At 57.1% G+C, this 26019-nt stretch overlaps 1 protein-coding gene across 2 annotated transcripts; it reads right to left on the bottom strand.

Annotated features, from left to right (window-relative positions):
• Window positions 1-1928: 1928 nt before the first annotated feature.
• On the bottom strand, window positions 1929-24279 carry TP53INP2 (tumor protein p53 inducible nuclear protein 2). 2 transcript variants are annotated; one of them, XM_065032714.1, is made up of 4 exons: window positions 24120-24279; window positions 14901-15238; window positions 11193-11502; window positions 1929-9788 (listed from the first exon to the last, which is right to left on the bottom strand). In XM_065032714.1, exons 2-4 carry the CDS (start codon window positions 15022-15024, stop codon window positions 9536-9538), a joined length of 687 nt encoding a protein of 228 aa, XP_064888786.1. In that variant the 5' UTR covers window positions 15025-15238; window positions 24120-24279; the 3' UTR covers window positions 1929-9535. The 2 variants fall into 2 exon arrangements, with proteins under 2 accessions (XP_064888786.1, XP_064888787.1); XM_065032715.1 differs by having other exon boundaries at window positions 11193-11322.
• Window positions 24280-26019: the final 1740 nt, after the last annotated feature.

Below are 26019 nucleotides of genomic sequence, written 5' to 3'. Positions count from 1 at the left end.
CCATTCTCCACGTTGCATTTCTTAACCCTCATCTTGTCCAGCTCACAAAAACGGTTTCATTCCACCTGTCTGTTTGTGCTCAGGACAGGGCAGGATCGCACCACGCCGGGCAGAGGCTGCGGTGGGGCAGGAGCAGCCCCATGGCGGGGCTGTGTCCATGTCCTGCCCGCTCAGCGCCCCAGGGCCCGGGCCGGACCCCGACATTCGCCCTGCCCAGCGGACGCGCTGCTGCTGTTGCTGGTCAGGCCAGCTGGGAAGTTTTGGAGAATAAGGAGCTGGACGAAGTCCACAAAACTGGAAGGTTGTCTTCATGGGTGAGGGCTGCGTACCAATAAACTCGAGAACGAGAGAGAGTGCACTTGGGTTTGCCAAAAACACACTACGGGAAGCAGATGAGCTTGAGGCGCAGTGTCTACAGGTTCCTGGGCCTTGGGAAAGGACAGATGCAAGATCCTACACCTGGAGGGAGCGGAGGACCCAGGGACTGCTGCCCAACTGGCGCACTGGGCAGCGGCCGGCTGGGGAGCAGCGCGGCAGTCAGAGCAAGCCAAGCCTGGCTTAAGGCAGCAAGGAGGGCGGCTGTGCCAGGCTGTGCCAGCGGGAGTGTAGCCAGTGGGTGAGGGAAGAGATTGTTCCCCTTCTTTTAGCACTTGTGAGACCACATCTGGAATATTATCCCCTGGTTTCCACACCCCCCCACACACAAGGGAGATGTTGATGAGGTAGAGGGGACACAGCAAAGGGCCACCAAGATGGCCAGGGGCTGGGAACACCTGGCCAAAGGGGAGAGGTTGAGGGAGATGGGCTTCATCACCCTTTCAGGTACTGGAGGAGATGGAGCCGGGCTCTGCGGAGGTGGGTGCTGGGATGGGGGAACAGCCCCAGAATAAGTGGGAGGAGGAGGCTCCCCCAGGGACAGCCGGACACCAGACTGGGGTGTGGAGGGGTCTCTTTCTTTGGAGATTTTCAAGAACCGTCTGTACAAAGACCTGTCCGAACTCGGTATTTACCCTGCGGCGAGCAGGAGCTTGGACCGAAGATCTCCTGAGGTCCCTCCCAGCCCCAGTCACCCTGTGCTTTGTCTCCTGCTGCAACTTCAGTTTTCCCATGAGCTTTGTCTAAGCTCACTCTCGCCTATTTTTTCCTCCCCAATATCTAACCTAACGATTCCTTGGCGTGCTTCTCCCAGCAGCTGGGCATCACGGCAGCAACCCGGCGCCCCTTGGCTCTGATCTGACCTGGGCCAGCCCCATCCCGCCCTGCCCAGAGCAGGCTGCTCATGGCCGTGTCCACTCATCATCTCCAAGGATGGAAACTCCTCAGCCTCACTGGGCAACCTGCTCCTGTGGTTAACCACCCTCCCAGCAAAAAGGCATTTTCTTACGTTTAAGTAGAATTTCATTTCTTTTTCAGCTTGGTTTGTGGCTCTCCTCCTGCCCCGGGCTGAGAACAGTCCGGTTGTGTCCTGCGCTCCCCCCCAGGTGTGCGCACCCACGGATGGGATCCCCGGAGCATCCCACTCGTGGCCTCTCCTCGTGTCAGATGCTCCGAGCCCGCGTCGCCCCGAGGCAGCAGTGGCCTCAGCCAGGTGGACGGTAGGAACGTACCAGGCTGTTGTGTGCTCGGAGAACCGGCTGCTGCTGTGGGCTTGGGCTGATGCGAACGCCCCTTTCTCAGGGCAATCGGCATCTGCTTTGGCTCTTGATCAGCTACTGAGTTTCAGGGTTTGGTAATGGGGAGAGAAAAAAAATCCCCTCAAAGGACCCAGCCGGCACCATCCCCTCTCCTGTGCACCCTTGTCTTCAAGGGCGACTTTTCCCTATTGACTTGACTCTGTTACTTAGCATTGACTTGTAAAAGCTTATTTAAAAAATCAAAGCTTTTTGCAACCTGGTTTACTCACAGACTTTAGAGGAATACACATAAAATAGCATTTAAATATTTTTTTTTTTTATTTCTTGTGTTCTTTCTTTATATTAGATTTTTTTTTCAGTCAAAAGACAGCTTTACAACCTAACGACCAAAACCAGGTTACACACGCACAGGCACACTACGAACATACTCCAGGCAGTCGTGTCCTTCAGCCTGTTGACACGCAGCAAACGTTTCAACAGTGTCCTACAAGAAGCAGACGCCCTTCCTTTACTGACCTTGCTCACACCGATTTAACACGTAACACACAAAAGGACATTTTTTGTCAGCTTTGAGTTTCAGACGAGGTGTCGGTCCTACAGCACAGGTGATGTAGGAAAACAGGGGCTTTTCTTTCCTCTTCTCAAAAGCGCGGTGCGGAGGGGGTGACCGAGCGGCTGCGTGGGCCGCGGGGCCTTGGCGCCTGGGGCCTCCCCAGCGCCCCCGGCTGCTCTGCCGGGCAGACGGTGACGTTCTCCGGTGCATCTTAGGACAGGCTTAAGGCAACCTCTTCCAACCAACAGCACTTCCTTGGCCTTTCTCTTGCAAGAAAACAGCAGCTATGAACACGCCGTGCTGGAGAAGTGCTGGTGCTGGTGCTGCCACTGCTGCTGGCTCTCCACACACAAACTGGTGAGGAACTGGGGTTTAGGCTGAGCTTCTCGAAGCTGCTCAGGAGATTGAGTGTCTGAAATGCTAAATGCTTTTTAACTAAAATGTTTAAAAATGCTTTTTAGGGCATTGTTTCTGTGAGGCTTCTCTGAAAATCCCAGCGTCTGCTTTTCGAACAACATAGAAACACAGAAATACTGAAAACTGACTCCCCAGTTGTCTCTTGCATAGGACTTTTAACTATAGTTCACCGATTTATTCAAGTTCTGCAGTTGTGTTAAGAAAAGATGACAAACCATGAGAAAGGGTGAAAGGCACATGTACAGCCAGCCCCAATAGAGATGGACAAAGTGTGTGCATGAGTTTTACAAGCAGAATACCTGGGGTTGATACATACAAATAAAATATTGCAGTGCTCAGTGGCTCTGTACAGATATATTTATGATACAGGAGAAAACATTACTATTTGATGTTACGCCTTGTGCTGTTCCCTCATCCCTGGGTTTCCCAAAGCATAACTGTGTCAATACAAAGCTGAGGATAAGGGGTCGGTGAGTCTGGGCAGAGCTGCTCCCTGACATGGTCGCGCGAGGTGAACGTGGACAAGTGCCGGAACTTTGGGCTCCCTGTGCACCCCCTTTCTAGGCTGCACTTATAATTCACTGTGCGGGTTTCCCCTCCATTTGCAAGGAACACACTCCTCCTCCTCGCACGCTGCGTGGAAGGCAGAGGGATTGCGTGGCTCGCTGTAACACAGCCAAGGCTCCGCGCGGGGCTCCAACGCTCCCGGCACGCGGTGCCGTCTCTAACCGAGCTTTGGGCTTGCTCTGGGAAAGAGACACCTCAGCCGGCCCAGGAGGCGTCAGCTCAGAGACACCTGTGCCGCCCCTCTGTGAAAGAGAATTCAAGAAAGGACTACACGCCAGAGCCATCTTTGTTATTAAATGTAGCCGCTCGTCTTTGTCAAAGAAAGAGTTGAGGGGTTAGGTATTGATGCACATCTCTTTTAAGAAGCAAAAGGAAAGGCCGTTTGCTGAGGCATGGCTGATGATGATGGTGATGACACGGAACAGGGGGTGGTGGGGAGAGCTCTGCCTGGGGCTCGCTCCATGGGCACCCGTTGGAGGAGGCAGCGTCTCTGTCTCCGGTGGGCCTGGGGACACCTCTCGCCACAACAGGGACTTGCCCGGCAGGCAGAGCCTCCCCCACCACCGCATCCAGCTCCTGCCGCCGCGCTCCTGTGACCCGTGACAGCTGCTCTGGCCATGGCCGTGGGACAAGGACCGATCCCTTGAGGACACCGGGAAATTATTCACCACTTTGACATCGTATTGAGCAAATCTGAGAGAAGCAGGTGGAGATGGAAAACTCTGCCTTGAAGAAGACAAGCCCTGAGGTGATCGGCCCCATTTAAGGCCCTTTAATGTCCCCAGCTGGTGTGACGGTGGGAGTCCCGTGGGACGGAAGGGCTGTAGCGTGGGGTGTCCACCCCCGGGCTGTGGCCGCTGCGAGCAGCGGTGCTGGGGACATCACCAGACAAGTCCTGTGCCGGGGGAGGACTTGGGGGATCTCAGAGGACTGGGGGGTGCTGGGTGTCCCTCCCGCCTCCAGCAGCTGTTTCTGAGTGCAGACCCCAAGGCAGGTGCAGCGAACCAGGGGCACATCCGAGCCACCCGTGGAAATGATGGCTGTTGACAATCCCCAGTGGCTACAGAGTCACCGTGGACACACGCGGCCTCTTGTTCTAAACCCGGACGTGCAGGGAAGACTCAGGGACGGGAGGAGGGGAGCTGGTGCTGCTGTCTGCCAGGCAGCAACAGGCAGAGGCTGAGAACCGTTTCTCTTGAGTTGTCCTACCACTTCTTACTGGCTGTTTTCTAATTATTATATGGTTTAATCTTTGGGGAGTCGCTTGTTTTTCAATAAATTCACCTGAAAAATAATTTCTACTTTACGCGGAGCACTGGAACTGAGTGATTGCAAAGCTGTGTGATTTGAGTTTAAAACCTCACTGGAGTATTTTTTAATCTTTTGGGGTTTTTTCATTTTGACCGGAATGACAAAACATCTAGTGGGATGTTTTTTATCTCTGCAGTGAGGCTGGATGGAAGAGGGAAATGGTATCAGTAAGATGTAAATGTGAAATTATCTAAGAAGGAAGATTCGCGCAGGGGTGATCTTTGGGGTGAGCCGTGTGTTCATGTTATCCACGATGAAAAAGAAACGCTGACTCCCATGGAAAGAATCATTTCCCTTCCAGATCAAGGTTTACAGCAGAGCTGTTTGGAAAGCACGTTTGTGAGCGCAAGTTTCAGAGCATTAGGTGACAAGGACATTCCCCCATCTCCCCTGGCAGGTCCCGCCAGCCTGGCAGTGCAGGTGAGAGCTCAAATTTGGCCACAGGACTTTGCTGTGGCTGACGAGTCGTCCTGCGTGTGCTGCGGCCACCGACCTGCCCTGGCGCCGTGTGGCGAGGAGCCCGCGGGAGCTGCCGGGGGTGCGTGTGTTCAGCTGTGATCTGGTGCTTGTCACAGGAGGTGGCACTTGTGATGGCTGGGCAGCCTCGCCACTCGCTTTGGGGTTCACCACCGCGCTGGTGTGAGCCGAGCTGCCCTGGCCCCAACCGAAAGGAGGCAGCTGAACTGCACACCTCTGGTGCCCTGCGTAGAGAAGACGCCCTGTGCACGGGCCTGTGAGCGGTGGAAAGGCCCGGCCCCAGTGTCCCCACATCCCCGTCCCTGCCTGTCCCCTCTGCCGCACCAGCGGGGGCTGCGAAGCTGCTGTGGGGCCAGGGCCAGCTCGTCCATCCCAGCCCGGCCGGCACAGCTGCGGCACCACCCGGCAAAGCTGGTGCTACTAAACCGGGATGTGCCCAACTCTCTCCACCATGAACTTTTCCTGCCTGTCACCTGCATCAGCATTTCTCCATGTTCTCCATGTTATTGCTCGTACAGCTCCCCCCGTCCCGGCTGCTCCTGACCCCTGGGATATGGTGGGTGCCAGAGCAGCTGCGGCACAATCACAGCTCCGCTCCACTTCCCAAATCCCCGGGGGCTCATAGCTTAAAATCCGTACCTGGCTGTTCACAAAGCAGCCCTAGGAGGGGCAGCCACATCCTAGAAGCAGTAAAGTGAATTTCTGGGACATGAGCAAACAAAGAAGGGCTGCTGCTCAGGGACGGCGTCACCACAAGTGGCCACAGCTCCTTTTCACAGAATCACAGAATGTTAGGGATTTGAAAGGACCTCAAAAGCTCATCCAGTCCAATCCCCCCGCCGGAGCTGTGCGGGTGCTGTGTCAGAGCATCAAACACGGAACCCGCAGCTCTCCCAGCGCGCAGCCGGCTGCGCAGCCTCTCACTGACACGCGGCCAAAGGCTCGGGCCACGTCCTGCAGCACCACAGACAGGAACAAACCCCGCAGCCGAACGGAGAAGCCCGGAAAAACCCCACATTTTTAAAGATCCCAGCGTATCTGTTTGTCCCTGAGTCCGTGCTGTGGTTTCCCCTTACGCAATTAAAGAAAAGCAAGCAAGCCTCCTCCTGGCCACTCACGCAGGACAGCAGCCCGAGGGCCCCCCGGCCAGCAGCGCCGTGTTTGCTTCACCTTCCCGTCGGGAGCTTCACACAGCTGGTCACAAACTGAAAATACTAGATGCAAGCAAAAAACCAACAAACCCCAAAAAAACTAAAACCCACACCCCAAAACAGCCTACCGAACACCCACACCGTGTCGTGGAATATCTACACATGCACACGTGTGCACACACAGGAAAAGTTCTCAGTTTTTAAGCACCTTTCGTTTGTTTTAAGATTCGAGGAGACTCGTAAGCTCAGTGTAAAGGCGTTTTCTTGCTCTGGCAACACTGGGCAGGAGATTTGGTATCAGGCCGGGTCTTGTGCTCACCATTGGCAGGAGAGGAGCATTGCAGGGCTTCTGCAAAGCACAGTCTGAACGCGCCTTTGCCGCAGCGTAAGGAGGGCCGGTCGCACTGGTGGATCACAGTCACGTTGCAGGGGGTTAATAGGTGGTTATTAGATGTTAATACAGGAGCAAGTGTGTAAACAACAGAGGCGGGGATCGTAGGAGCCCATCTATGCTGCGATAAGTGGGCTCCGTTGACCTGTGGGATGCTAGGACTCTGGATTAACCTCTTCATGAAAACATTATTAATAATTTATTAATCCTTTATAAACATACTCTTGATATAATGTGATAACAGTTCTGCTTCCTGCCCATGGTGGCTGTCTCAGACTGGCATGGAAAGGAGAAAGGAAAACCGTTTGCATTAGCTTCTGAAAACCAGGACGGAATAACAGGATCAGCCGTTTGAAACGGTGCTGGGAGCCAGTGATCAGTGACCATGGCTGCAGATGCACAGGAGGAGAATTTGCAATGGAGAGCGGGTTGGGAGGCAGGACGTTTCTTGGCTTGTCCGCTTCTTGACATGTATTTGGGCTAGAGAGAAAACGCTTCCTCTAATGCTGTTGCCTGGTGGCCACAGAGCACGTCACCCAGCGACATGGGAAGAGTGGGACGGGGGAGGCGTCGCACGTCCATTGCGCACCCGGGAGCTCGGGCTCAGCCCTGCTCGTCCTCACAAGTACCTGTGCCAATATCCCTGCAGACGCCACGCTCCCCGTTCGTACCGGGCATCTCTTCGGTGTAAAAAAAGGCATTTAATGGGAAGCCCAGGAAGCTAAAGGATGTAAACCTTCCCCTCGAGCCAAGGAGCTGGCAGTCTCTTCACCGAGAAGACACCAGAGATGAATCATGGTGATGTGCAGCGTGGCCGTCGGTTCAGCAGCGAGGGACGGTGACCACGGTGAGGCCCAAGGAGCAGCAGGGGATGCCAAGGGCTGGGGGTGACACTGGGCTCCTCAACCCGCTCTTTCTCAGCGGATAAATCACTGCTGTGAAAAATCTGCTCCAATGCCACTGTGCTGAGCAGGAAGGCTGAAAAAGCAGCTGAGCAAACCAATGTGGTGGGTGCACAATAGGGCCCAGCAGAGCAGCCAGAACAACAACCGGCACAACAACCGGCACAGCAGCCGGCACAGCAGCCGGCACAGCAGCCGGCACCGCGCTCGCCCCGGTGGCACCGGCTGCTGCAGCTGGAGGGGCAGGAGGCACCACATCACTGATGTGATGAGGGCACTGGGTCTCAGGGGGACCTGAAACACAAAACTGGCCTGGAGGAGTTGAAAGGGAAAGGCTGAAATAGTTGAAATGGGCTTTTCATTCTTTCTGTACTTTTGGGAATGTTGTGTCATCAGAGCAAAAGGTAAATGCTGCAGGTGAGCATCACCAGCCGGCCCCTCCCAGGCAGAGCTGGGACCTGGTGCTCGTAAGAGGGTTCATTTTGGTTTTAATCTCATTTAAACAACAATAAGTATCAGCTGTCTGCAGTTGAGCTTACCGCAATTCCTCTGACCCAGGTCCCAAGCTGATATGAAGGGATGTAATGTGGTGAACAGAAGAAACTTCTGTGAAATCAGCATTTTTTGGGAGGGTGTGTGTGGGATCATTGTCTCAGAGGGTGGGAATCCAGGCTGAGCGCACAACTCGGTGGTCAGAACTTGGCCAGGGCACAGGGTGCAAAGCCAGGCCCTGAAGGGAAAGAGCTGGAGGGGGAACCATCAAATTCCTGCTGGGTTTGGAGCCATCTCAGCTGGTGCTAGAGGCAGTGAAAAGTCTGGACCGTGTCCTTCGGAAGGCAGAACGAGTCTGTCATGGGGAAGAGAAGGGTTTGCATTAAAAATCAGTGTTGCCAACAACAGAATTTGGCCCTTCATGGGAAATGACACAATTTTTAGTGGAGGAAGAAGGCGTTCCCACTGCAGCGACCCTCTCATCCGGCCCTGCTGGGCCTGCCCCATCCTGTCCCTTCGCAGCCGCTCCCAGCTCCATCTTTGCATTTACTTCAGCCTCTCCCCCGGCCTCCTCTTCATCATCCTTTCACCACCAGCTTCAACGTGCTTTTGCCACCTCGGGGAAGCTGCACAGGTCCCTTCCTCTGCTCCCCCAGGGGTTAATGCCAGGCAGCCAATGCTTCTTGGCTTCAACGGTGCCTCTTCCAAATAAATGGACACATATATACGCACACATACATATGTATATATATATGTATATAGGTGCGGCTCGTGGGCAGACGAGTGGCTCCAGGAGGAGGGGGCAGCCAGCAGCTGGTGGGACCAGCAGCCGCAGTGCCGCGATGGTGACGGTGACGTGATGGCGATATTGACGGTGACGTGACGTGATGGCAATGGTGACGGTGCCGCTGGCCCGGGCTGGGCAGCCCCTCCAGGGGCTCTGGCGAGGTGCTGGGACGGTGCTTTGTTTCCTGAGATTGCTTTTAAGGTTGTCTTTAAAAAAAACACCACGAGGCGCCATGAGCCGCCTGGCTGACCGTGCCACAAGGGCTTCCACCAGCTATTCCCCACAACAAGCCCTTTTGGGACCAGCAGTTGGGTTTTTGTCTTATCAGGGTAAAAATGTAACTAAGAAATCAAGAAGAGAGGGGGATATTTGCTGGCTTTGGGGGGAGGAAGCATTATTTAGTGTCAAAATCTCAAATCATCTTGCTTTGTTGCTCTTTTCGCTTGACTCGGTGTCTCTGCCTGTGACATCCCAGTCTGGCCACACCAGGAGTCCTGATGCCATGAAGAAAGGCACTGATGTCCCGGGCTCGTCAGGACAAACAGGCTTCGCCGTGGATTTTGGAAACAGGTGGAGGGTGTGGCGCAGCCCCCCATGCCAGCGGTTCCAGGGGCTGCAGGCCCGGCGGCGTCGGGGGCAAGGGGAGCGGCGAGGGTGGGGGGAGGAAGATGAGGAGCAGGGGCCAGCGCGCAGGTGTGGGGGTGTGGAGTGAAACTGCAGCCGGCGTCAGCGGTGGTTGTGGGGGCCGGTGCCCCCGGGGTGGCTGGTGTCGGGGCGGGGGGTGAAGTCTCCCTCGCCGGGGTGGCGGGGGAGCGGTGGCGCCAGGGCAGCGGTGGCGCAGATCCCGGCGAGGTCAGTAGCTGCAGTGGCGCTGGCAGGGCTGGTGGATGAAGGTGCCGGCGTGTGGCCTGTCCCGGCGCAGCGGGCGCTGGCGAGCCCGGTTCTGCCGCTGCAGGGCCTTCTGGCTGAGCCAGGGCCTCTCCGCCCGCTGCCGGGCCCGCTGCACCCGCCGCGCCTGCCCCACCTTCTCCAGGATGGCAGCCTGCACCGCCAGGGACCCGCTGCGGTGCGGGACGTGCTGCTCCAGCCGCGGCTCCGGCTCCTCCCTGCGGAGAAAGGGGCGTCAGTGGCCACTGGCACCCAGCCCTGACCCTCCCCGGCAAGAAGGGGACCAGGGTCTCCACCCTGCACCGTGACACCGTGTCCCCAGGATGGACGCGGTCCCCTCCTGCCCCAGCAGCCTGCCGAGGGTGGGGAGGCTCCAGCACAGGCGGCTCTAGGGCAGCAGGATAAATTCAGACACCACTAGGAATGTGGTTGTCCCCACGGTACCCAGGTCCCTTGAGCCCAGTGGAGGGAAGCCAAGCCTTGACCCATTTCCATCCTGTTTGTGACCCATCTGGTCCCCTTGCCCAGTTCTGACTCCCTTTGGTCCCTTTCAGCACCCTTCGGCGCTGAGGTTCCTCTGAAGCTCTTGAGATCAAGCTGTGTCCCTCAGGAAGACTTTACTAAGACAGAAGCCCTGGAGGAAAGGCGTCCGCCAGCCTGGGTGGATGTTCACCCCAAATTCTTGTACTGTGGGTGAATCACCACGTGGCATGGGGGATGCGCTTCCTCCTCCCTCGCCCTGGTAAGGGGCTCCTGTGGGCCGTGCTGGAGGGCTGGGACTGGGGGGCAGCAGGGACCCCAGGGCATGGTGGGGACTGGGGCTGCCCGTGAGCGTGGTCAATGATGTCCTATTGCTACGGGGCACCCATGGGAAGGGGGCAGAGCTCCCCAGGGGCTGCAGCGAGGCTCTGGCCCCGGGGAAGGAGGGTGGGGGCCTCCAGCCCACACCTCCTGGGGGAGGAGAGGACGGTGGGGCCATTTCTCTTTAACTTTTCTCACCCCACTAAGCTGGACTTTGGGGAAGGAAGAAGCACCTGCATCCATGGCCAGGGGTGTCCTGGTCCCCTGCAGCTGTGGGACACCCATGTGCTGGGCCAGTACGGAGCCAGGAGGGGATCAGGGGCTGCAGCCTGGGGGAGCTTGGGGGAAACCACTGTGTCTAAAGGCCACCTCGTTCCATTGCGTTTGCTCTGCTTGGACCATACCTGTGCAAGACCCCATGTTTAAGCCCAGCCTGGCAAACCCTCCTGGCCTGGTGGTGGGGTGACAGGTGACACTGCTCGGGGTAGGGAGGGGGACACAGCCCACTCCCACTGCAGCCCAGTGGCAAGATCATGGTCCTGTGCCCATGGCTTTCAACATGGTTTTGAGATCACCTTAGCAGAATATTTTGGGACACAGAGGCTGTCAGCCGGGGCACCTGCCAGGTGTGCAGGGTGCTCTCTGAGGTAGGACATGGGACGATGAGGTCCTGCACAGCCTCACTCGATCCACGAGCAGCATGAGTGAAGCTCCATTGGGCGTACACAGTGATTTAGGACACCAGGATTGACCGTCCACCCCAGTTCTCCAGCGGGCACAGGGGACAGCAGCCCCTGGTGAGCACCCCAGGCCACACTCACCCGGCAGCATCATCGTCGGTGCCCTCCCCTTCCACCTCGAGAGTGCTGGTGACGTAGACGGACATGCTGGGGTGCTCGATGAGCAGGTCCTCCATGGGGCTGCTCCCCATGCCATCGGGGCCGGGCCCTTCTGCAGTAAAACAGGGGGGTGGGGTGACAAACCAACTCTCGTCCATCAAGCAGGGACCGGCCGGAGCCGGGGAAGCGGTGGGCGGCGGTGGGGGACCGGGGGGTGCTGGGCGGGATCGTGCCAAGCGCCCGGTACCGCCAGCGCCTGCTCGCCGGGCTGCGCCAGGGCGGGCACGGCTGCCTGGGGTGGCGGGGGTGCAGAGCCATGCGGGGCACAGCGGGGACACACACATACCATGTACAGTGGGGAGGGAGGGGGGAGAGAAAGGGGCATCGTTAGTGCAAGAGACACCCCACAACCATCACCACCGCTAGAGACGGGCACGGCGTCGCCTCACGGGGAGGGAGACGCCAGCAGTGCCCCCACCGCACCCCAACCAGTGCCCGCTGCACCAGAGCGGCTGCTGGCGCTGCAGGGTCTGGCTTTGCTAAGCCAGCAAGCAATGGAAATATTTCTGGTCAGGTAGTTTAACCAAAAAGTGGGAGAAACCACAGCAATTGTTTTTCCTTCTCAAAAACGAAGGAAGAAATTCAGCTGGCAAAAAATGCTGCTTTTGCCTGTTGTTACGGCACCTGAGCCGCGCCATCCCACCCCGGAGGAAAGCCGGCCCGCCTGTGCTTGCAAACACCGCCCGGCAATTCACAAACGTTGAAATCAAGCACACACACAGGAAAAAAAAACAATTCACACCTTTTTTTTTCTGGAAGAAACCGGGGGAATAAAGTCTTCGGCAAAGGTTTTCACCACACCTTCAGCTTCAGTCCATTAGAGGCCGAGTTTTGGGTGGCTGATCCAGGAGCTGCATCCCACATCCCTCCAACACCCCAGCCTTCCTCGCCTTCCCAGCCTCACCTCCACCTGGCAAAAGCGCTTGGGCTGGTGCTTTTCTGGGCTGCCTGTGCTCAGAATTACTGGTTGTGATATGGGAAGGGAGCCTGCACCTAATGTCAGGCTCAGTGGAGTACCCAGACCCATTCCCGGTCTCACCACAGGGATTCAAAGGAACTGGTCTTGCGGGAGAATGTGGTGCAGTATCTATACAGCCATGTGTGACCCTGCGGTTGGGTGAGGGTGCAGGGGAAATCAGAGGTGAATGTGTTCTTGCAGTGGAGAAATAGAGTACATGAAACATGAGGCCGGTGTTTGCCACCCAGCATGTCCCCAGCTCCTCACGCAGACCGTGCCCCAGCCCGGGGCCCAGGGCAGGCCACAATTAGCCTTGTGAACAGGAGAGCGTCTTTCTTCAGGTCAGTGGATATCAAGCTATTAATAGTTGTTGACATGCCAGGCTGGAGATTATTTGCCAGCCTGGAGAGCCCAGCCGAGCGCTCCCGGTCCAGCAGCACTCCCGCTACAGCGGGGCTGCGGCGTGGGGAGCAGGGGACCAGCGCAGCTGAGCCCGGCCCCAGCCGTCCATGGCTACCTGTCCCACCCTTTGCCAAGGTGGGTTTTAACGTCACAAGGAATATTTTGCAGTCTCCAAATTCCAGGGTGACTTGCAGCTGTATCACTAAGCACCGGGAGATGCTCTTTGCTCCCTCCCTGGGTGCTGAGCAGAGCCAGGCTGGGTGGTGGGCAAGAGAGGCATCTGAAACGCTCCTGGGAGAGCTGGTTAATTAGGGTGCATTTTGCAACACGTGGGTCAAAGACCTGACTGAGAGGGAACGAATTCAGAGGCTTGTTCGGCTGCCCTGCTGTCGAAAGGAGCCAGGCTGTGAGATGGGAAAGGATGGGGGCTAGAGCCAGTGAGTTTAGTTTTTAAAGTTCTTTGCATAACTCCAGCCTCACAAATGGGGCTGACATAAATCAGTCCCTCACTGGTCAGGGAATGCTATGGGGAAAGGCAGGGGCAGGGCCACTGGGGGTTAGCAGTGGGGTGGCAGGTCCCAGGCAGACACGCTGCTGAAAGCCAGCTCTGCACTGAGAGATGGGCCACGGGGTTGGAAAAAAACAGAGCCTTTGATACCAAAGTCCTGCCTGGGTCCCTGTGGAGATGGCTGCAGTCTCGGATACAGGGGATGAGGGCCCAGGCCAGAGTTTCTCTGTCTGGGGGAACTCCTGGCTCCTTCTGGCATGCTCTGGGCATGCTGCAGCGCTGCCAGCTGGCCCCGACACGTGGCAGCTGTGTGCCCATTGCTCCAGGGACCTCCCTGCAACCAGCACCCTCCCACGTCACTGCTGTGACCCCTCTGGGACAGGCACCAGCGAGCCCAGGGGACAGGGAATCCTCCATGGCCGCCTGTGCCCACACCACCCACCCACCTCCAGCAGGTTCCCTTAGGGCTCCCACCCGGCTCGGGGCTGTCCCTGTTCCCCATCCACGTTCTGGTCCCCTCTCCAGCTCACCGCATGGGGCAAAAACCCTAATGAACAATTCACATCATGAAAACAAGCTCTGCTCTCTGCTCAGTGCATGGAGGGCAGGCAGGGAGCACCTGCTTGAAGAACAAATACCTGCAAGAGGGAGGACAAAACCCTCCTGCTAAACCTGCAGGATGCATTTGTGATCCCCTGGGTTGCGGCGCCACAACTAACCAGAGGCTGCAAAAGCAGAGCATGGCCATGGAGCAGCTCCCGCGCAGGCAGGCTTGTTTGTCTAAGTTCACTGCTTGATTTGCAAGCAAAAGGTCATAAAATTATCATTGCAATTGGTTGAGTCATCGACTCTGCAATAGCAACGCCAAGGTCTTAATGGAGCTGGAGAAGCACACAAGGAATTTGACCCCCCTGGCTGGTGTCAAACAGGGCTCTGGATGGTTGTCGCTGTCCCTGGGAACGGGAACCCTGGAGGGATCTCTAGGTACAGGGACCTTGCACCAAACATCCCTTGTCTGCGTGCTGTTGGCATGAGCACCGTGAGCACCGGGAATGACTTGGGAGGATAAGCCATTTGGAATTGATTGCGCCCGATGGACTCAAATGACCCAAACGTGTCCAGATTGCTGGCGGCATGTCCCCAGCTGGGACAAGCAGGCACTGCCGCTGTGGGCCCTCGTGTGGGGAACACCCCAGCCCCCCACCGGCGCCCAGGACCAGGTTTCCCCAAGGGGAACAGGCTCCCCGTTTGCTTTCTATAGGGGCATCACGAGGAGTGGCCGAGCCCAGCTCCTCTGGGAAAGTGCTACCCGTGGCACAGCTCGGCCGAGCCCACGGCACTGCCGCGGCTTGCAGGCAGACAGCCCACGTGGACCGTATCCCTCACCAAGCCCCCAGCACCAGCATCACCCCAAACCCTGGCTGAACTCCCCAGGCTGGTGCTGTGCCAGAAGGCACCTGGGGGCTCCCATGCAGCCCCAGCTGGGGACACTGCTCCTGCTGCTGCTCCCATGCTGGCAGAACATCGGGAACCACCGTGGGAAGAGGAAAGGGAAAGAGAAGGAGCAGGTCGGGACTGCTGTGGTGACCACAGCGCTGGGCATCATGGGCAGGGCAGGGGAACCAGGGGAGGAGGGATGAAGGGCAGAGCTGATCACACATGGTGGAAGCTCATCTGCTGTCGTCTCAAGGGGTTTGCCCAGCTCCAAAGAGACAAGGTACAGCAGAGGCTGTAGGAAAGCAATCTCCCCTCCTTTTCTCACCTGCAAGATCAATTATGAGCCAGCCATCCTCCTCCTCCTCCTCCTCAACCAAGGGTTTGGGCTCCTCCAGGCCCTCCGGCGTGCTACTGTCACTGAAGAAGAGGCTGGTGAGGCGCTGAAACATGGTGGGAAGCAGTCCGGGGATAGATGGTGAGTTAGAGCTACTGCTGAGCGCTGGCTTCCAGGCACAGAGATGGGAGCGACAGGCAGGGAGGGCGAAAAACAGCACTCGAGGTCTCAGTGCTGGCAGAGATTCTTTGCTGCTAGCAAAATCGTAGCTGAGTTAAACAGCGTGTAGTGCAATTCTGAGGTTCTTCACTTGGCTTCAGTGCAAAGGCCTGTAAAAGGGAAAGAAAAAGGAATATTCCATTTGGACTGGTAGGCAGCGCGGCCCTCCTGCATCCCAAGGGCTCCAACAGGCCAGAGGGGAGAGTGGAAAGGTGGCTCCAGCACTGGTTGGTGCCATGGATTGTCCCAGCTCTACCCTCTCACAGGCAGTGTGCACACTGAAAGCAGCAGCGAAGGGCTGGGTGCCTGCACCGTGTCCCCTTCCCCAGCGGTGGGGTGTCCCGGGGGACCCATCCGCGGAGCTGGCCGGGCAGAGCCAAACACAGCCCCAAAGCCAGGCTGGGACCTGCCTCCCCTGGCACGAAACAGGCACCAAGCATGGCTGGTGGCAGAAACTTTGCTGGAAGGAGAGGGCAAATAGTAAGATGCTGCTGTCCTCTCTGAGAACCAATGGCACGAGCTGTCCCCAAAACCCACAGCCACACCAGTGTGACCACCCTCCCCTCCTCAAACTGCGTCCCAAGAAGTCCTGACCAGCGTTTTGCTCCAGCCGCACCTGTGCCAATACCTGCTTGAGGTTGGTTTAGTTCTGAAAGTCGCCACTGCCGCGCTGTGTGTGTATCTGCAGGGATGCTCTCCCGATGCAGCTGTCACCCACCAGCCCCCAAAAGATGACACTGTCACATGTGTCATCACCGCTCCTTTACAAGGACCTTACAAGGAGCCACCAACCAAAGCATTTGGCTATGGGTGGTGTCTCGGCCCTGAGCGCACAGGCAGCAGCGCAGGACCAGCAGGTCACTCCCCTGCAGTGGGGCAGTGTGGGGACGGCACCATCCCAGCCCTGGGCGAGACTTTGCTCCATCTACGCTCATCACTGGTTTACTCCTGGGGAAACACATTCCCTGCAGCTCAGGGAGATGCTGGGACTCACTAATTTTATTAACGACTGCAAAGCTCTTGGAGAAGCACAGACAGACAGCAGCCACAAGGTGCAGAGTGACATTCGTGCAGGGAAAATGCTTTTTGATCCAGAGACATCAAAGGGCATTAAAATACCACCCAGAGCTAGATGTGGAGCAAGAGGACAGCCGCATTATGCCTTGCTTGGCACATTGCTGTGCGTGCATTTAGAGGGCAAACCCCCCAATCCATGGCTCTGGCCAAGGTGACATAGAGCCTGCAAGGGGTTCTGGACGCTGGTGAAACCCCATCTGTTGTGGGCAACACAGACTGGGAAGGGTGGAGGGAGGCACGATGTGTCTGAGCTCTGGTCCATACACGTGCCAGTTCTCCAACGGCTCAAGTTCCAGCCCAGACCACCACCCTGTTGAAGTGGCCTCTCCAGGCTCAGCATTGCTGGGACAGCTGCCCAGTGCTTGCTTTGGATCTGGGGCTCGGGCACATTGGTGTTTACTCACTGTGGGACTGTTGTGCCTTTTGCCTTCTCCTGGGTGCCTCAGGAGGTACAACATCTGCTCCACAAAGCAGAAAATGAAAAACCGAGGGGGCCTTTCCCCACGGGTGGGATCCCCTGGGCTTCAGGGGCTCATCTTGCACCTCTGCCCCAGGATGCAGAAGGGAGCGCCAGAGCATGAAAGCAGCCCCACGACACCCGGCTCCCCCTCGCTGGCATGGCCGGGGCAGCAGGTGACACCAACTGTCCCCTTGAGCAGGTCTCCAGTTCCAGGTGACTCCAGTTGCGCCAGAGGTGCAGGACAGACCAGGCGGCTGCAGCCATACCTGGCTCCAGACCCCAGTGCCCAGGGTCCGTCCCCATCAGTGCCGCTCCCGCTGGGATGGCAGCCGCCCCAACGTGCTTCATCCCTTCTACCTGCACCCAGATCCACCCAGCTGCAGACAAGCCAGCCGGGTCCTGGCTGGGACAGCATGTTCAAAAGGGACTTGGCTGAGACTCACGGAGCCTCTCACTACGGTGAATCAGAGTTTGGTGAGGATGCCCCACTCCCTGTCCAAAGAGGGTTCTGGCTTCCCCTGGAAGCACTGAGTGAAGTGTTCTGGGGCACTGAGACACAACAGATTTGTGTCCTCTGAGCGCAGTGAGAGCTGCAGGTTCAGCCAACACAGCCCTTACCTCCCAGCCCCCCATCAACGCCATGACCACAGCAAAGCCACGGCATTTCCGTTATCCTCCAGTGCACTCACAATTAAGTTAGCCAGACACCTCCCTTTCCTGGAGCATTAAAGTGTAATAATACAAGTTAGGCAAATAACATGAAGAGGGGCTGATATCCAGCTGGGTGATGAATGGAAATCAGCCCATTCGGCTCTCTCATGTGCTCTGTGCTTTGCACAGTGGAGATTTCCCACCCACAGGACCCACGTGCACACCCGCTCGCCATGGGCCAGGCTGGCGAGGGGCAGCCAGGGCAGCCCTGGAGGCTGCGGTGTACAGACCCAGCTTCATTACATGCCTGTTCTCCCTGCCTGCAACCTGAAATCTGGCAGCTGCCTGGAGCACTTGCCTATTTATTAAATATCTTTTAATATTACATTAATATTATTGTTTATTAAATATCTAATTGTGGCAGAAACCCCACTGCTCCCAGGTACCTGCTCTTGATGCCTCAGGTCTTCCCGCTGTTTGCTCCTCCCCAGGTCCCCATGCAGGAGGGAGAGGGGCAGGAGCACCCAGCGGCCCAGGGGGGCTCCAGTCCCCCAAGGCCACCATGGCCCCGGCCTGGTGCACGGCCAGCAGCGGGCCCACGCGCTCTCTGAGCTGGGGCAGCTCTGCCTGCAGCATTCCAGGCCAGCAGAAGGGCTGGGCCAAAGCTGACCCCAGCGTCACTGTGCAGCTTCTCAGGGTGACGCAGCAGGGCTGGAGGGGGCTGGCGACAGCGGCATCCCCTGTGCTGCACCCTGCGCCTGCCAGGCTGGGGAGGACACTGGAAATGCTCTCGGTCTGCCTTGGCCAGTGGCCTATGTGCAAATTTCAGTCTTTCCCCCCGACGCGCATGTCACACAACAGCAGAGAGCTGGGGACAAGAGCTGGCACACAGGGGAGGGGGGTCCAGTGGCCCCAGCCCAGCCACAAAGGGAAGGTCACCCAGAAGAGCACCCAAGCAGCCACCACAGGCCAAGGTCTGAGCCAGGCAGAGATGCTCCCTGTTGTCTCAGCACAGGTGGCCCAGAACGAGCTCACTGCTGGCCCGCGGCTGGCTTGGCACACGCGGCCCTGCCAAAGTGCCTTGCCCGACACTCCGGCACGCTTCCCTCGGCTCTGCGGGCTTGGCTTGGAGAGCCCTCAGCAAGTTCATCCTCAAGTGTGTTTAAAGCCAAATGATAAATTACACAGCCAAAACAGTGAGCACAAAACCTCTTATTTTTATTTTGTTGAAACTTGACAGCAGCTTTTGCTGGACAGGAGCAATGCCAGTCTCACTCTCCACCAGTGCACTGATGGGAAAGCCAGGAGCTGAAGTGTCTGGACACCACAGGGGCCCACCCTAACCTGAAGATAATTTTCCTTTCCTGAAGACACAAGACGCAGCAGTTATTATTATTTTCAGTTGCCCTCTCTCCCAAACTTCATTTTCCTTATCTCTCTAATTAAAGGCCCTGGGATAGCCACAGTCCCACCACACACAGCCAGCCCTGTGCTAACAGGCTGCCAGGGGCCATCCTGCACAGAGCAAACCCCCAGCACAGCAGGATGGCTGGGGCAAGGGGCTGGCAGGCAGTGCCATAGCTCCAGGAGCAGCAGGAAGAAGTTAAAAGCTTCCGCAAGAGCAAAAGATGAGATGGATCACTTTAAAGGCTCATTCTCCAAAGGATTTAGATAAGGCACCAGCTGTCCCCCTGTTTGTGCAGGGAGCATGGGGTGGCCTGAGCCAGTGCTGGGGTCTGTGGTGCATGGGTGGGCTATGCAGGGAGGGCAGAGCTCGCAGGAGCAGCGCCGTGGGTGAAGCAAACCTGCCTTGCTCCTTGAGCTCCCACTGCCTGGAGGCACCACAATCCCAAACAAGAACCTGGGGAGGTTGGTTAACTGGTAAAATCTGCAAGAGCAACCGTGGGTTGGTGGCAGTGTGGATGGTGGTGGCAAACAGGTGCTGCACCGTGCTGTGATCCTCAGGAAGGGCTGCCCTGGCTGCCTGTCCTGACCAGAGCAGGAGCTGGGCAGAGGGACAGACAATGTGACCAGACGGGCTTTGTGGGAAGAGCAAAGGCTTCCTGAGAGCCAGAGCTGGATCTTGGCAAGCAAGAACCAAAATGAGCCTCACCCTTGCTTTATTCTCCCTGCTCTGAAATCCTCAGCACCACTGTGTTAAAGAAGCAGGATCAGGCTCTTTATCACCGAGATGCACCCTCAGCACGTTTGCAGATGACACCCAGCCGAGTGGTGCAGTTGACGTGCCAGAGGGACGGGATCCAGCAAGAGACCTTGTCAGGCTGGAGGGGTGAGCCCATGGGAACCCCCTGCAGTGCTGGTCCAGCTCTGGGTCCTCAGCACAGGACACACATGGACCTGCTGGAGAGGGGCCAGAGGAGCCACAGGAATGATGCGAGGCTGGAACAGCTCTGCTGGGGGACAGGCTGGGAGAGCTGGGGTGTGCAGCTGGAGAAGAGAAGCTCCAGGGGGACGTTAGTGCGGCCTTTCAGTGCTTAAAGGGACTTATAAAAAAAGACAGAGAGAGACTTTTTACCAAGGCCTGTGGTGACTAGACCAGGGGCAATGGTTTTAAACTGAAAGAGGGTAGGGTTAGGCTGGACGTAAGGAAGAAATATTTTACGATAAAGGTGCTGAGACAGTGGCCCAAGTTACTCAGAGGAGCTGTGGACGTCCTATCACTGGAAGTGTTTAAAGCCAGGTGGGACAGGGCTTTGAGCAACCTGATCTGGATGAAGATGTCCCTGCCCATAAGGGTTGGATTAGATGGGTTTTGAAGGTCCCTTCCAACCCAAGCTGTTCTGTGAGTCTATAATCTCCCATCTGCCCCAGAAGGCAGCAGCTCCTGGCCAATGTGATCAGTGCATCATCCTTGAGTCACTCCAAATCCTCCCCACAAACCACCATGAACATCAGCTCCTCAGTGTCACCACCACAGAGAGTTGGGGGTGACTCTCTTGGCCCTTCACATAGCAAGAGGCTCCTTGGCCGGCTGCTACCAACCGCCCCCAGATGGCCACATGCCACCTCAGTCCCTGCAGTTGCCACCAAGCCCTTTCCCATCTGGGACAGCCCACAGCCATCAGCAGATCAAGCTCCAAAGTTTCTCCAGGTTTTTGGAAAGCCAGCACTTTCCCTGAAGCAAACATTTGCCCCATTTACACCAGGGAAACCAGAGCTGGCAACCTCAGGAGAACTACAGTGCAGGAGGGACCTGGAGTTGTCCCTGCAAAGGGATTTAATTCACTGCTGCCCAAGCAGTGCCCTGTCACCAGGCAGAGACGGTGCCCGCAGAAGCAGTTTGGACCAGGTGGTGGCTTCTGTGTCCCTCCAGTGGCCAGGGCTGCTCAGAGCTCTGGTACCTTCTTTGAGGCCACCTGTACCTGTCACGGCCAGCGCTGGGGCACAGGGGCCCGTGTGCCACATCCTTGGAGCTGAGCTGCCCCCACAGCCACACACCCACCCACACTGCTGTGACTGTGCCCTGTCCACTGCCAGAGCCGGTGTCACCACTGCAGGACAGCTGCCACCCCTCCCAGGCTTCCACACAGCCCCTCGCTCAGCATGTCAACCCCAGGCCACTGCCAGCACGAGGGGACAGCCCATGGGTGACACTCACCTGGGGACAGATGAATTTCCTAACCACTAAAGTTTATCAGAGTCCTTCCAGAAAGCCTTTTAAAACTAGCCCCAGGGTATTAAATATTAAAAGTTAAAGTAGGAGTAAGGAAACCATAAAGCATAGAGTTGTTTTTTTCCTCCTTTAGAGACCTTGACACAATAATTAGTTTTATGAGTCACTGTCACTGCAAATAACCCCGGAAGCCAAGAACAGGCAACAGGATGGGCAGCAAAGCCCCGGGGTGCGCCAGGAGCTCGCCAGGGCGGGAGCCGCAGCTTCGCGGGACCGGCAGCTCCCAAAGTCACAGGCTGCAAGAACAAGCAGCTCCGCTTGGAAGTGGCAACAGGCTCCTCGAAACTTTCCATAAATACTCGGCGGCAGGAGGGATGCTGCTGACAAGCGGCAGAAGCCGTCCTTCCTCGGCAGAGCTAATAATACCCCACGCAGTCATCACAGCAGGCGTTGGAGGTATAAATCAGGTGCCTTCCTCCAACCCACTTGGGAAATGTTATTTTCAACTCATTTTACCTAAATTAGACAAGTGTTTCACAGGCTGCTCTCACCTCGCTGTATGTACCAAAATCCTAAACCTGGCATGGAAACACAAAGTGAAGGAGAAGGGGGTCTGGGAGTTGGGCAGGGGGCTGCACATCACAACAAATGACCAGTGAAGCATCCCCGCGCTGTCCTCTGTCCCTCCCCATCGAGGATGGGACCAGAGCTGGCAGGGGCCAAGACAGTTTGGCAGGGCTGGATTAATGCATTTGGTCACTTGGCAACTGCTCCTGCTGCTCCCTCCACTTCACCAGCGGCCTCGTTTATGGGGTTCCCCTGGGGAGCACTGGCGGAGCTGGACCCCGAGGCTGCTGCCGACACAGACTCCAGCAAACCAGAGGCCGGTCCACAGCCAGAGCCTCTTCCACTGCAGAGCAGGGAAGGGGTGCGGGGCGAAGGCAGAGAGTAGTTAGAAAAATTCTCCAAAACACTCTTAAAGAGATTCTTATTAACGGCAGCTGAAGCCAGCACCTGGACGTGCTTTCTCAGCCAGCCCAGGAGCTCAGCATGGACAATGTCCCCATGTGCTCCTCCAGATCCCACCTGAAGGAGGGGGTCTTGGGCTCGCAGAAAGGGGGTGTTTTTCCTGGAGCTGTTCTCCTCACCCGCACCGTCTCCCTTGCGTGAACTGCTGCAGGGAAGGTCCTTGTCCCAAGGACAAACCCGACCTGCTGCTATTTGATGGCATCGTACACCGCCCTGGAAAATCTGTCGGTGGCTGGCGGGGTCTGAGCAAGCAAGACGCTTTTAGATTTGCTGTGAGCCATCCTATGAAATTTCAGAAGATTCCTCTCTGGGGTGCACTAGGTGAAGCGTCCCTGGGAGCGCACGTGTCAGGAGAGGAGCAGCCCCAGCACCGCACCCTCCATAAATCACAGGAGGCCGAATCCTAGAACCGGCAAGTTGGCCTTTGATAGCGCGGGAGCCCCGAGCCCCCCAGCTCCGTCCCGCACCTGCCCAGGGCCGCACGTGCGCTGGGCGAGACCTGCCTGCCGGGCCCGCTGTGCAATTAGCGCTAAACAGCTCTTAGATAAGAGTTCACATCTCAAGTTTTTCCAGTCCTGCTACGAGCTGGCGATATCGGTTTATTCTCAAGGGGGAACACTTCCTTTATGTTTTTCCTTTTCAGTTCAGCCAGATAAGCACCAATTTGACACAACGGGTTCCTGATGGTGACAATGAGCTACAGCAGAAAACTATAAAAACTATACAATATAAAAACTATAAAATACAAAAAGAGAGGAAAGATTTATTTTAAAGAAAAAAAATATGTTCCTGACACTTTTTAGACTAAGCCCAGTGGGAGAGAAGGTACAGTGCAGTCCTGTACCGGAGCCCAGCACCTGTTTCTGGGGTGGTTTCCTACCCCAGCAAAGCCTCGGCCAAATGATCGACAGCGCTCGGCACCCGCCCAGCTCAGCCCTGGCTGGTGCCCTTGCTCAGGCTCCCTAGGCAGGGCTGTAGCTCTCCTGCATACAAGAGATATAAATGCATAGATATAGTATTAAAAAATTACAAATGCCCCTTTGAACATGTTTCTACAGTCACTCTCCACAGAGTCCAAGTTTTCCAGCGGCTCGGCCCCTCAGATGGGAGCAGGTTTAGTGCCCGGGTTCAGCCAAGCTGCTGAGGCCCCTTGTTGACCTTTTAGCACTTAATGATATTTTTGAGCTGTCCCAAAGTAGGAGCATTTTGGAGCAGTAATTAGACAAGTAGCCACTACACATTACACCTGATATAACCAGGGCACGGTGGTGCTGCCAGCGTCCTTCACCCACTACGGCTCCTTCCCGGGCACCACAGTTAATGAAAATATGTAAGCACACACCCAAATCTCATTAAAATCACTTGGATTTACAAAATAAATCAATATCTAAAGACGGAGGCATTCAAAAGCACCAAGTATTTGCTGGAAAGCACGTAGTTAAATAGAAAATACAGATGTAGCTGTTTCAATATTACATATATTTCTATATTATATATTTATATTCTCTTTCCAAAAAGCCCCGTTTTTCACCCAAAACAGCCTCTCATGAAAACTGAGAGACATGTCCACGTTTGCGATATGCCCGGGGAAAAACGCAGCAGAGACCGGCAGGCGCTGCCGGCCGCAGAGCTGCGGGACACGGGGGGGACGGGGACACCGCGGGGGGACCGGGACACGGGGGGGGAAGATGGGGACACCGCGGGGGGACCGGGACACGGGGGGGGGAAGATGGGGACATCAAGGCGGGGGGGGGGGACGCCCAGGCGGCACCGCTGCCGCGACCCCCCCGCAGCAGCGGAAGCCCCGGGCAGGCCGGGGGGCCGCGCTCCGCCGGGTCACCGCAGGACAACGCGCCCGGAACGCGGGGGGGGGAACAGCCGTATGACGTCTCAATGTCATATGCAAATGAGCCATACGTCACTAGCGCGGAGCCAATAGGAGCGGAGACCAACCTCGAATCTTAATCCGCTGATGAAGAAACAAACAACAGGCGCGGGGGGGCCCCTCTGCCCCCCCCCTCCACCGACCCCCCCCCCCCGCCAACCCCCCTCGCCCCGCAGGGGGCACCGGGAGCCCGCGCAGCCCCGGCCATCCCCCCGCCCCGCAGCGCACAGCCCTCGGGTCACTGCCCACACTGACCTTCCTCGCGGCGCGCAGGGGAGCGGCGGAGGAGCGGCGGGAGCGCTGAGGTAGTGCCGGTGGCGGGGCCGATCGCGCGGTTCTGCCGAGCGCCCGCCGCTCCCCCGCACAAATCGGGACCTTCCGACAGCTGATCGTGACGTCACAAAGCGGCCCGCCCGCCGGCGGCCACAGCGGCCAATAGGAGGCGGCGCCGAGAAGGCGGGGACCGGGGGGGCGGGCACCGCCCACGTGAGCGCGGGGTCCCGCGTGGGGGGGTCCGGGTCTGGGAGGGCTCAGCCCGGGGGGTTCGGCCCCGCTTAGCCCCGAGCCGGGCGGCGGCACCGGGCACGGGAGCGGCTCCGCGAAGGGCGTCCCGCTCCGTGTGGGGCCGGTCCTGCGGGGACACGGTCGTCCGAAGCCGGGTCAGCCCTGGCCCCTTCCTTGCCCTGAGGGACGCGGCAGAAGCCCCGCGGGGAAGGGCGGGGCTGCAGCGAAGGGAGAGCGGCGGGCGGCTGGGAAACCCGGGTCTGTGCAGGGGGAAAGGCGAGCTCCGGAGCCGGGACGCAGCGGGAATGGGGAGGAAATGCATGAAAAATAAAAGAAGAGCTGGAGTAACAAAACTGCGATCGGGCCCGGGACAAGCGGGGGGGCGGGGAGGGAGCGGGCGAGGAGATGCGCTGGTCCCGCCGGCCGGAGGAACCGGCCGGGCCGCGGGTGGGGACGGGCAGGGGCTGAGGCTGCCGGGGGAGCGGCCGCGGCCCGGCCGGACACTCGCTGCCTCCTCCCTGTATCGCTGCCCGGGCCTCATTCAAAGAGAAACCGTAACGGGACACAGATGAGGAGGCTGGAGGTGAGTGCGCAGCTCAAAGCCTCGGACGCGGCGCCCGGACACCCACCTTCCAAACCAGCGGGTGCGGGAGGCGGGGCTGGTACCTGCGGGCTGGTACCGGGAACATCCCATGGGCGCTACAACCCCCAGGATGCTCAACAGCACCGGGTTCACCTTCGTCCTCAGCATGGGCTGACCATGGGACCAAAGTTTGGTTTGACATCGTGCCAAGCTTGTCACACGGCAGGAAATTGTCCCTATAAAGATAGAACACTTATTAAAACTGTCATTAATAGAGCAGTTTGTGTGTCTGTGTCATGCATGGTACAGTTAGGACTCATTTGGTACCACAGGTGAGAATTCCCCATCACAAATTCACAAGGGGCAAAATTTAATTGAGTCTTATTCAACCTACAGTCACAAATTAAATAACATTTAGTCTTCTGTAATTGAAGGATCTTGCAGGAGGGCGTAAACCACCTCAGGATGAGAGCCGCCACCTGGCAGAGCTCTCACCCTGCGTTACCGGGCAGGGAGCAGAAGCCCATTAACATTGAAACATTTCTAAGCAAAAAATGCACTCGTTTGGGATGTCCCATGGAGGGCATTGCCAGCTGGCAATGGCAGTTTCAGCTGATGCCACGAACAGCTGGAGCTGCTCAGCACCGCGGGTCAGAGCAGTGCAGGCGTCTGCAGGAGACACAGAAATTACAGCATAATGCAAGCTTGACCCTCAGTCTGGTTCCTGCTTGAAGACAACGGTTCATGCAGCCAGTGGGGTTCCATTTTGCTGCTTTTATTTGTGCTTGTTTCACACGGAGTGATTACAACATGGCTCTTATTTGCTGCAGCAGGAGTGCAGAGCTTAACCTTTAATCCTGCTGCCATATAGGGGTAGATATAAATAAATGCATCAAAACAACTCTTGCTAGGGTTAAACTCCTCCCGGGCTAAATCGTCCCATTTGCACTAGCATGTCCCCTAAAGGGCTGATTTTATGGAATGACTCTCCCCATTGAGATGGGAGCTGCTTCAGTCTCTGCTGCACCATTCCCTGGTCTTTTACTGCAAGAAAAGGGAGGCAGCCCC

This window comes from Columba livia, chromosome 16, assembly GCF_036013475.1.
Source record: "Columba livia isolate bColLiv1 breed racing homer chromosome 16, bColLiv1.pat.W.v2, whole genome shotgun sequence".
NCBI classification, from domain to species: Eukaryota; Metazoa; Chordata; class Aves; order Columbiformes; family Columbidae; genus Columba; species Columba livia.
Note: the sequence above shows the minus strand (reverse complement) of the source record. Positions and strands in the feature narration are given on the sequence as shown.

Bases quoted from the DNA above. Each gene is read 5' to 3' on its own strand.
- TP53INP2 (XM_065032714.1), bottom strand. From the start codon at position 15,024: ATGTTTCAGCGCCTCACCAGCCTCTTCTTCAGTGACAGTAGCACGCCG. The intron at 11,503-14,900 runs GTGAGAAAAGGA...CCGCCACCCCAG, and splicing joins GCTCATAATTGATCTTGCAG to GCAGCCGTGCCCGCCCTGGC. The intron at 9,789-11,192 runs GTGAGTGTGGCC...CTTTCTCCGCAG, and splicing joins ACCGACGATGATGCTGCCGG to GGAGGAGCCGGAGCCGCGGC.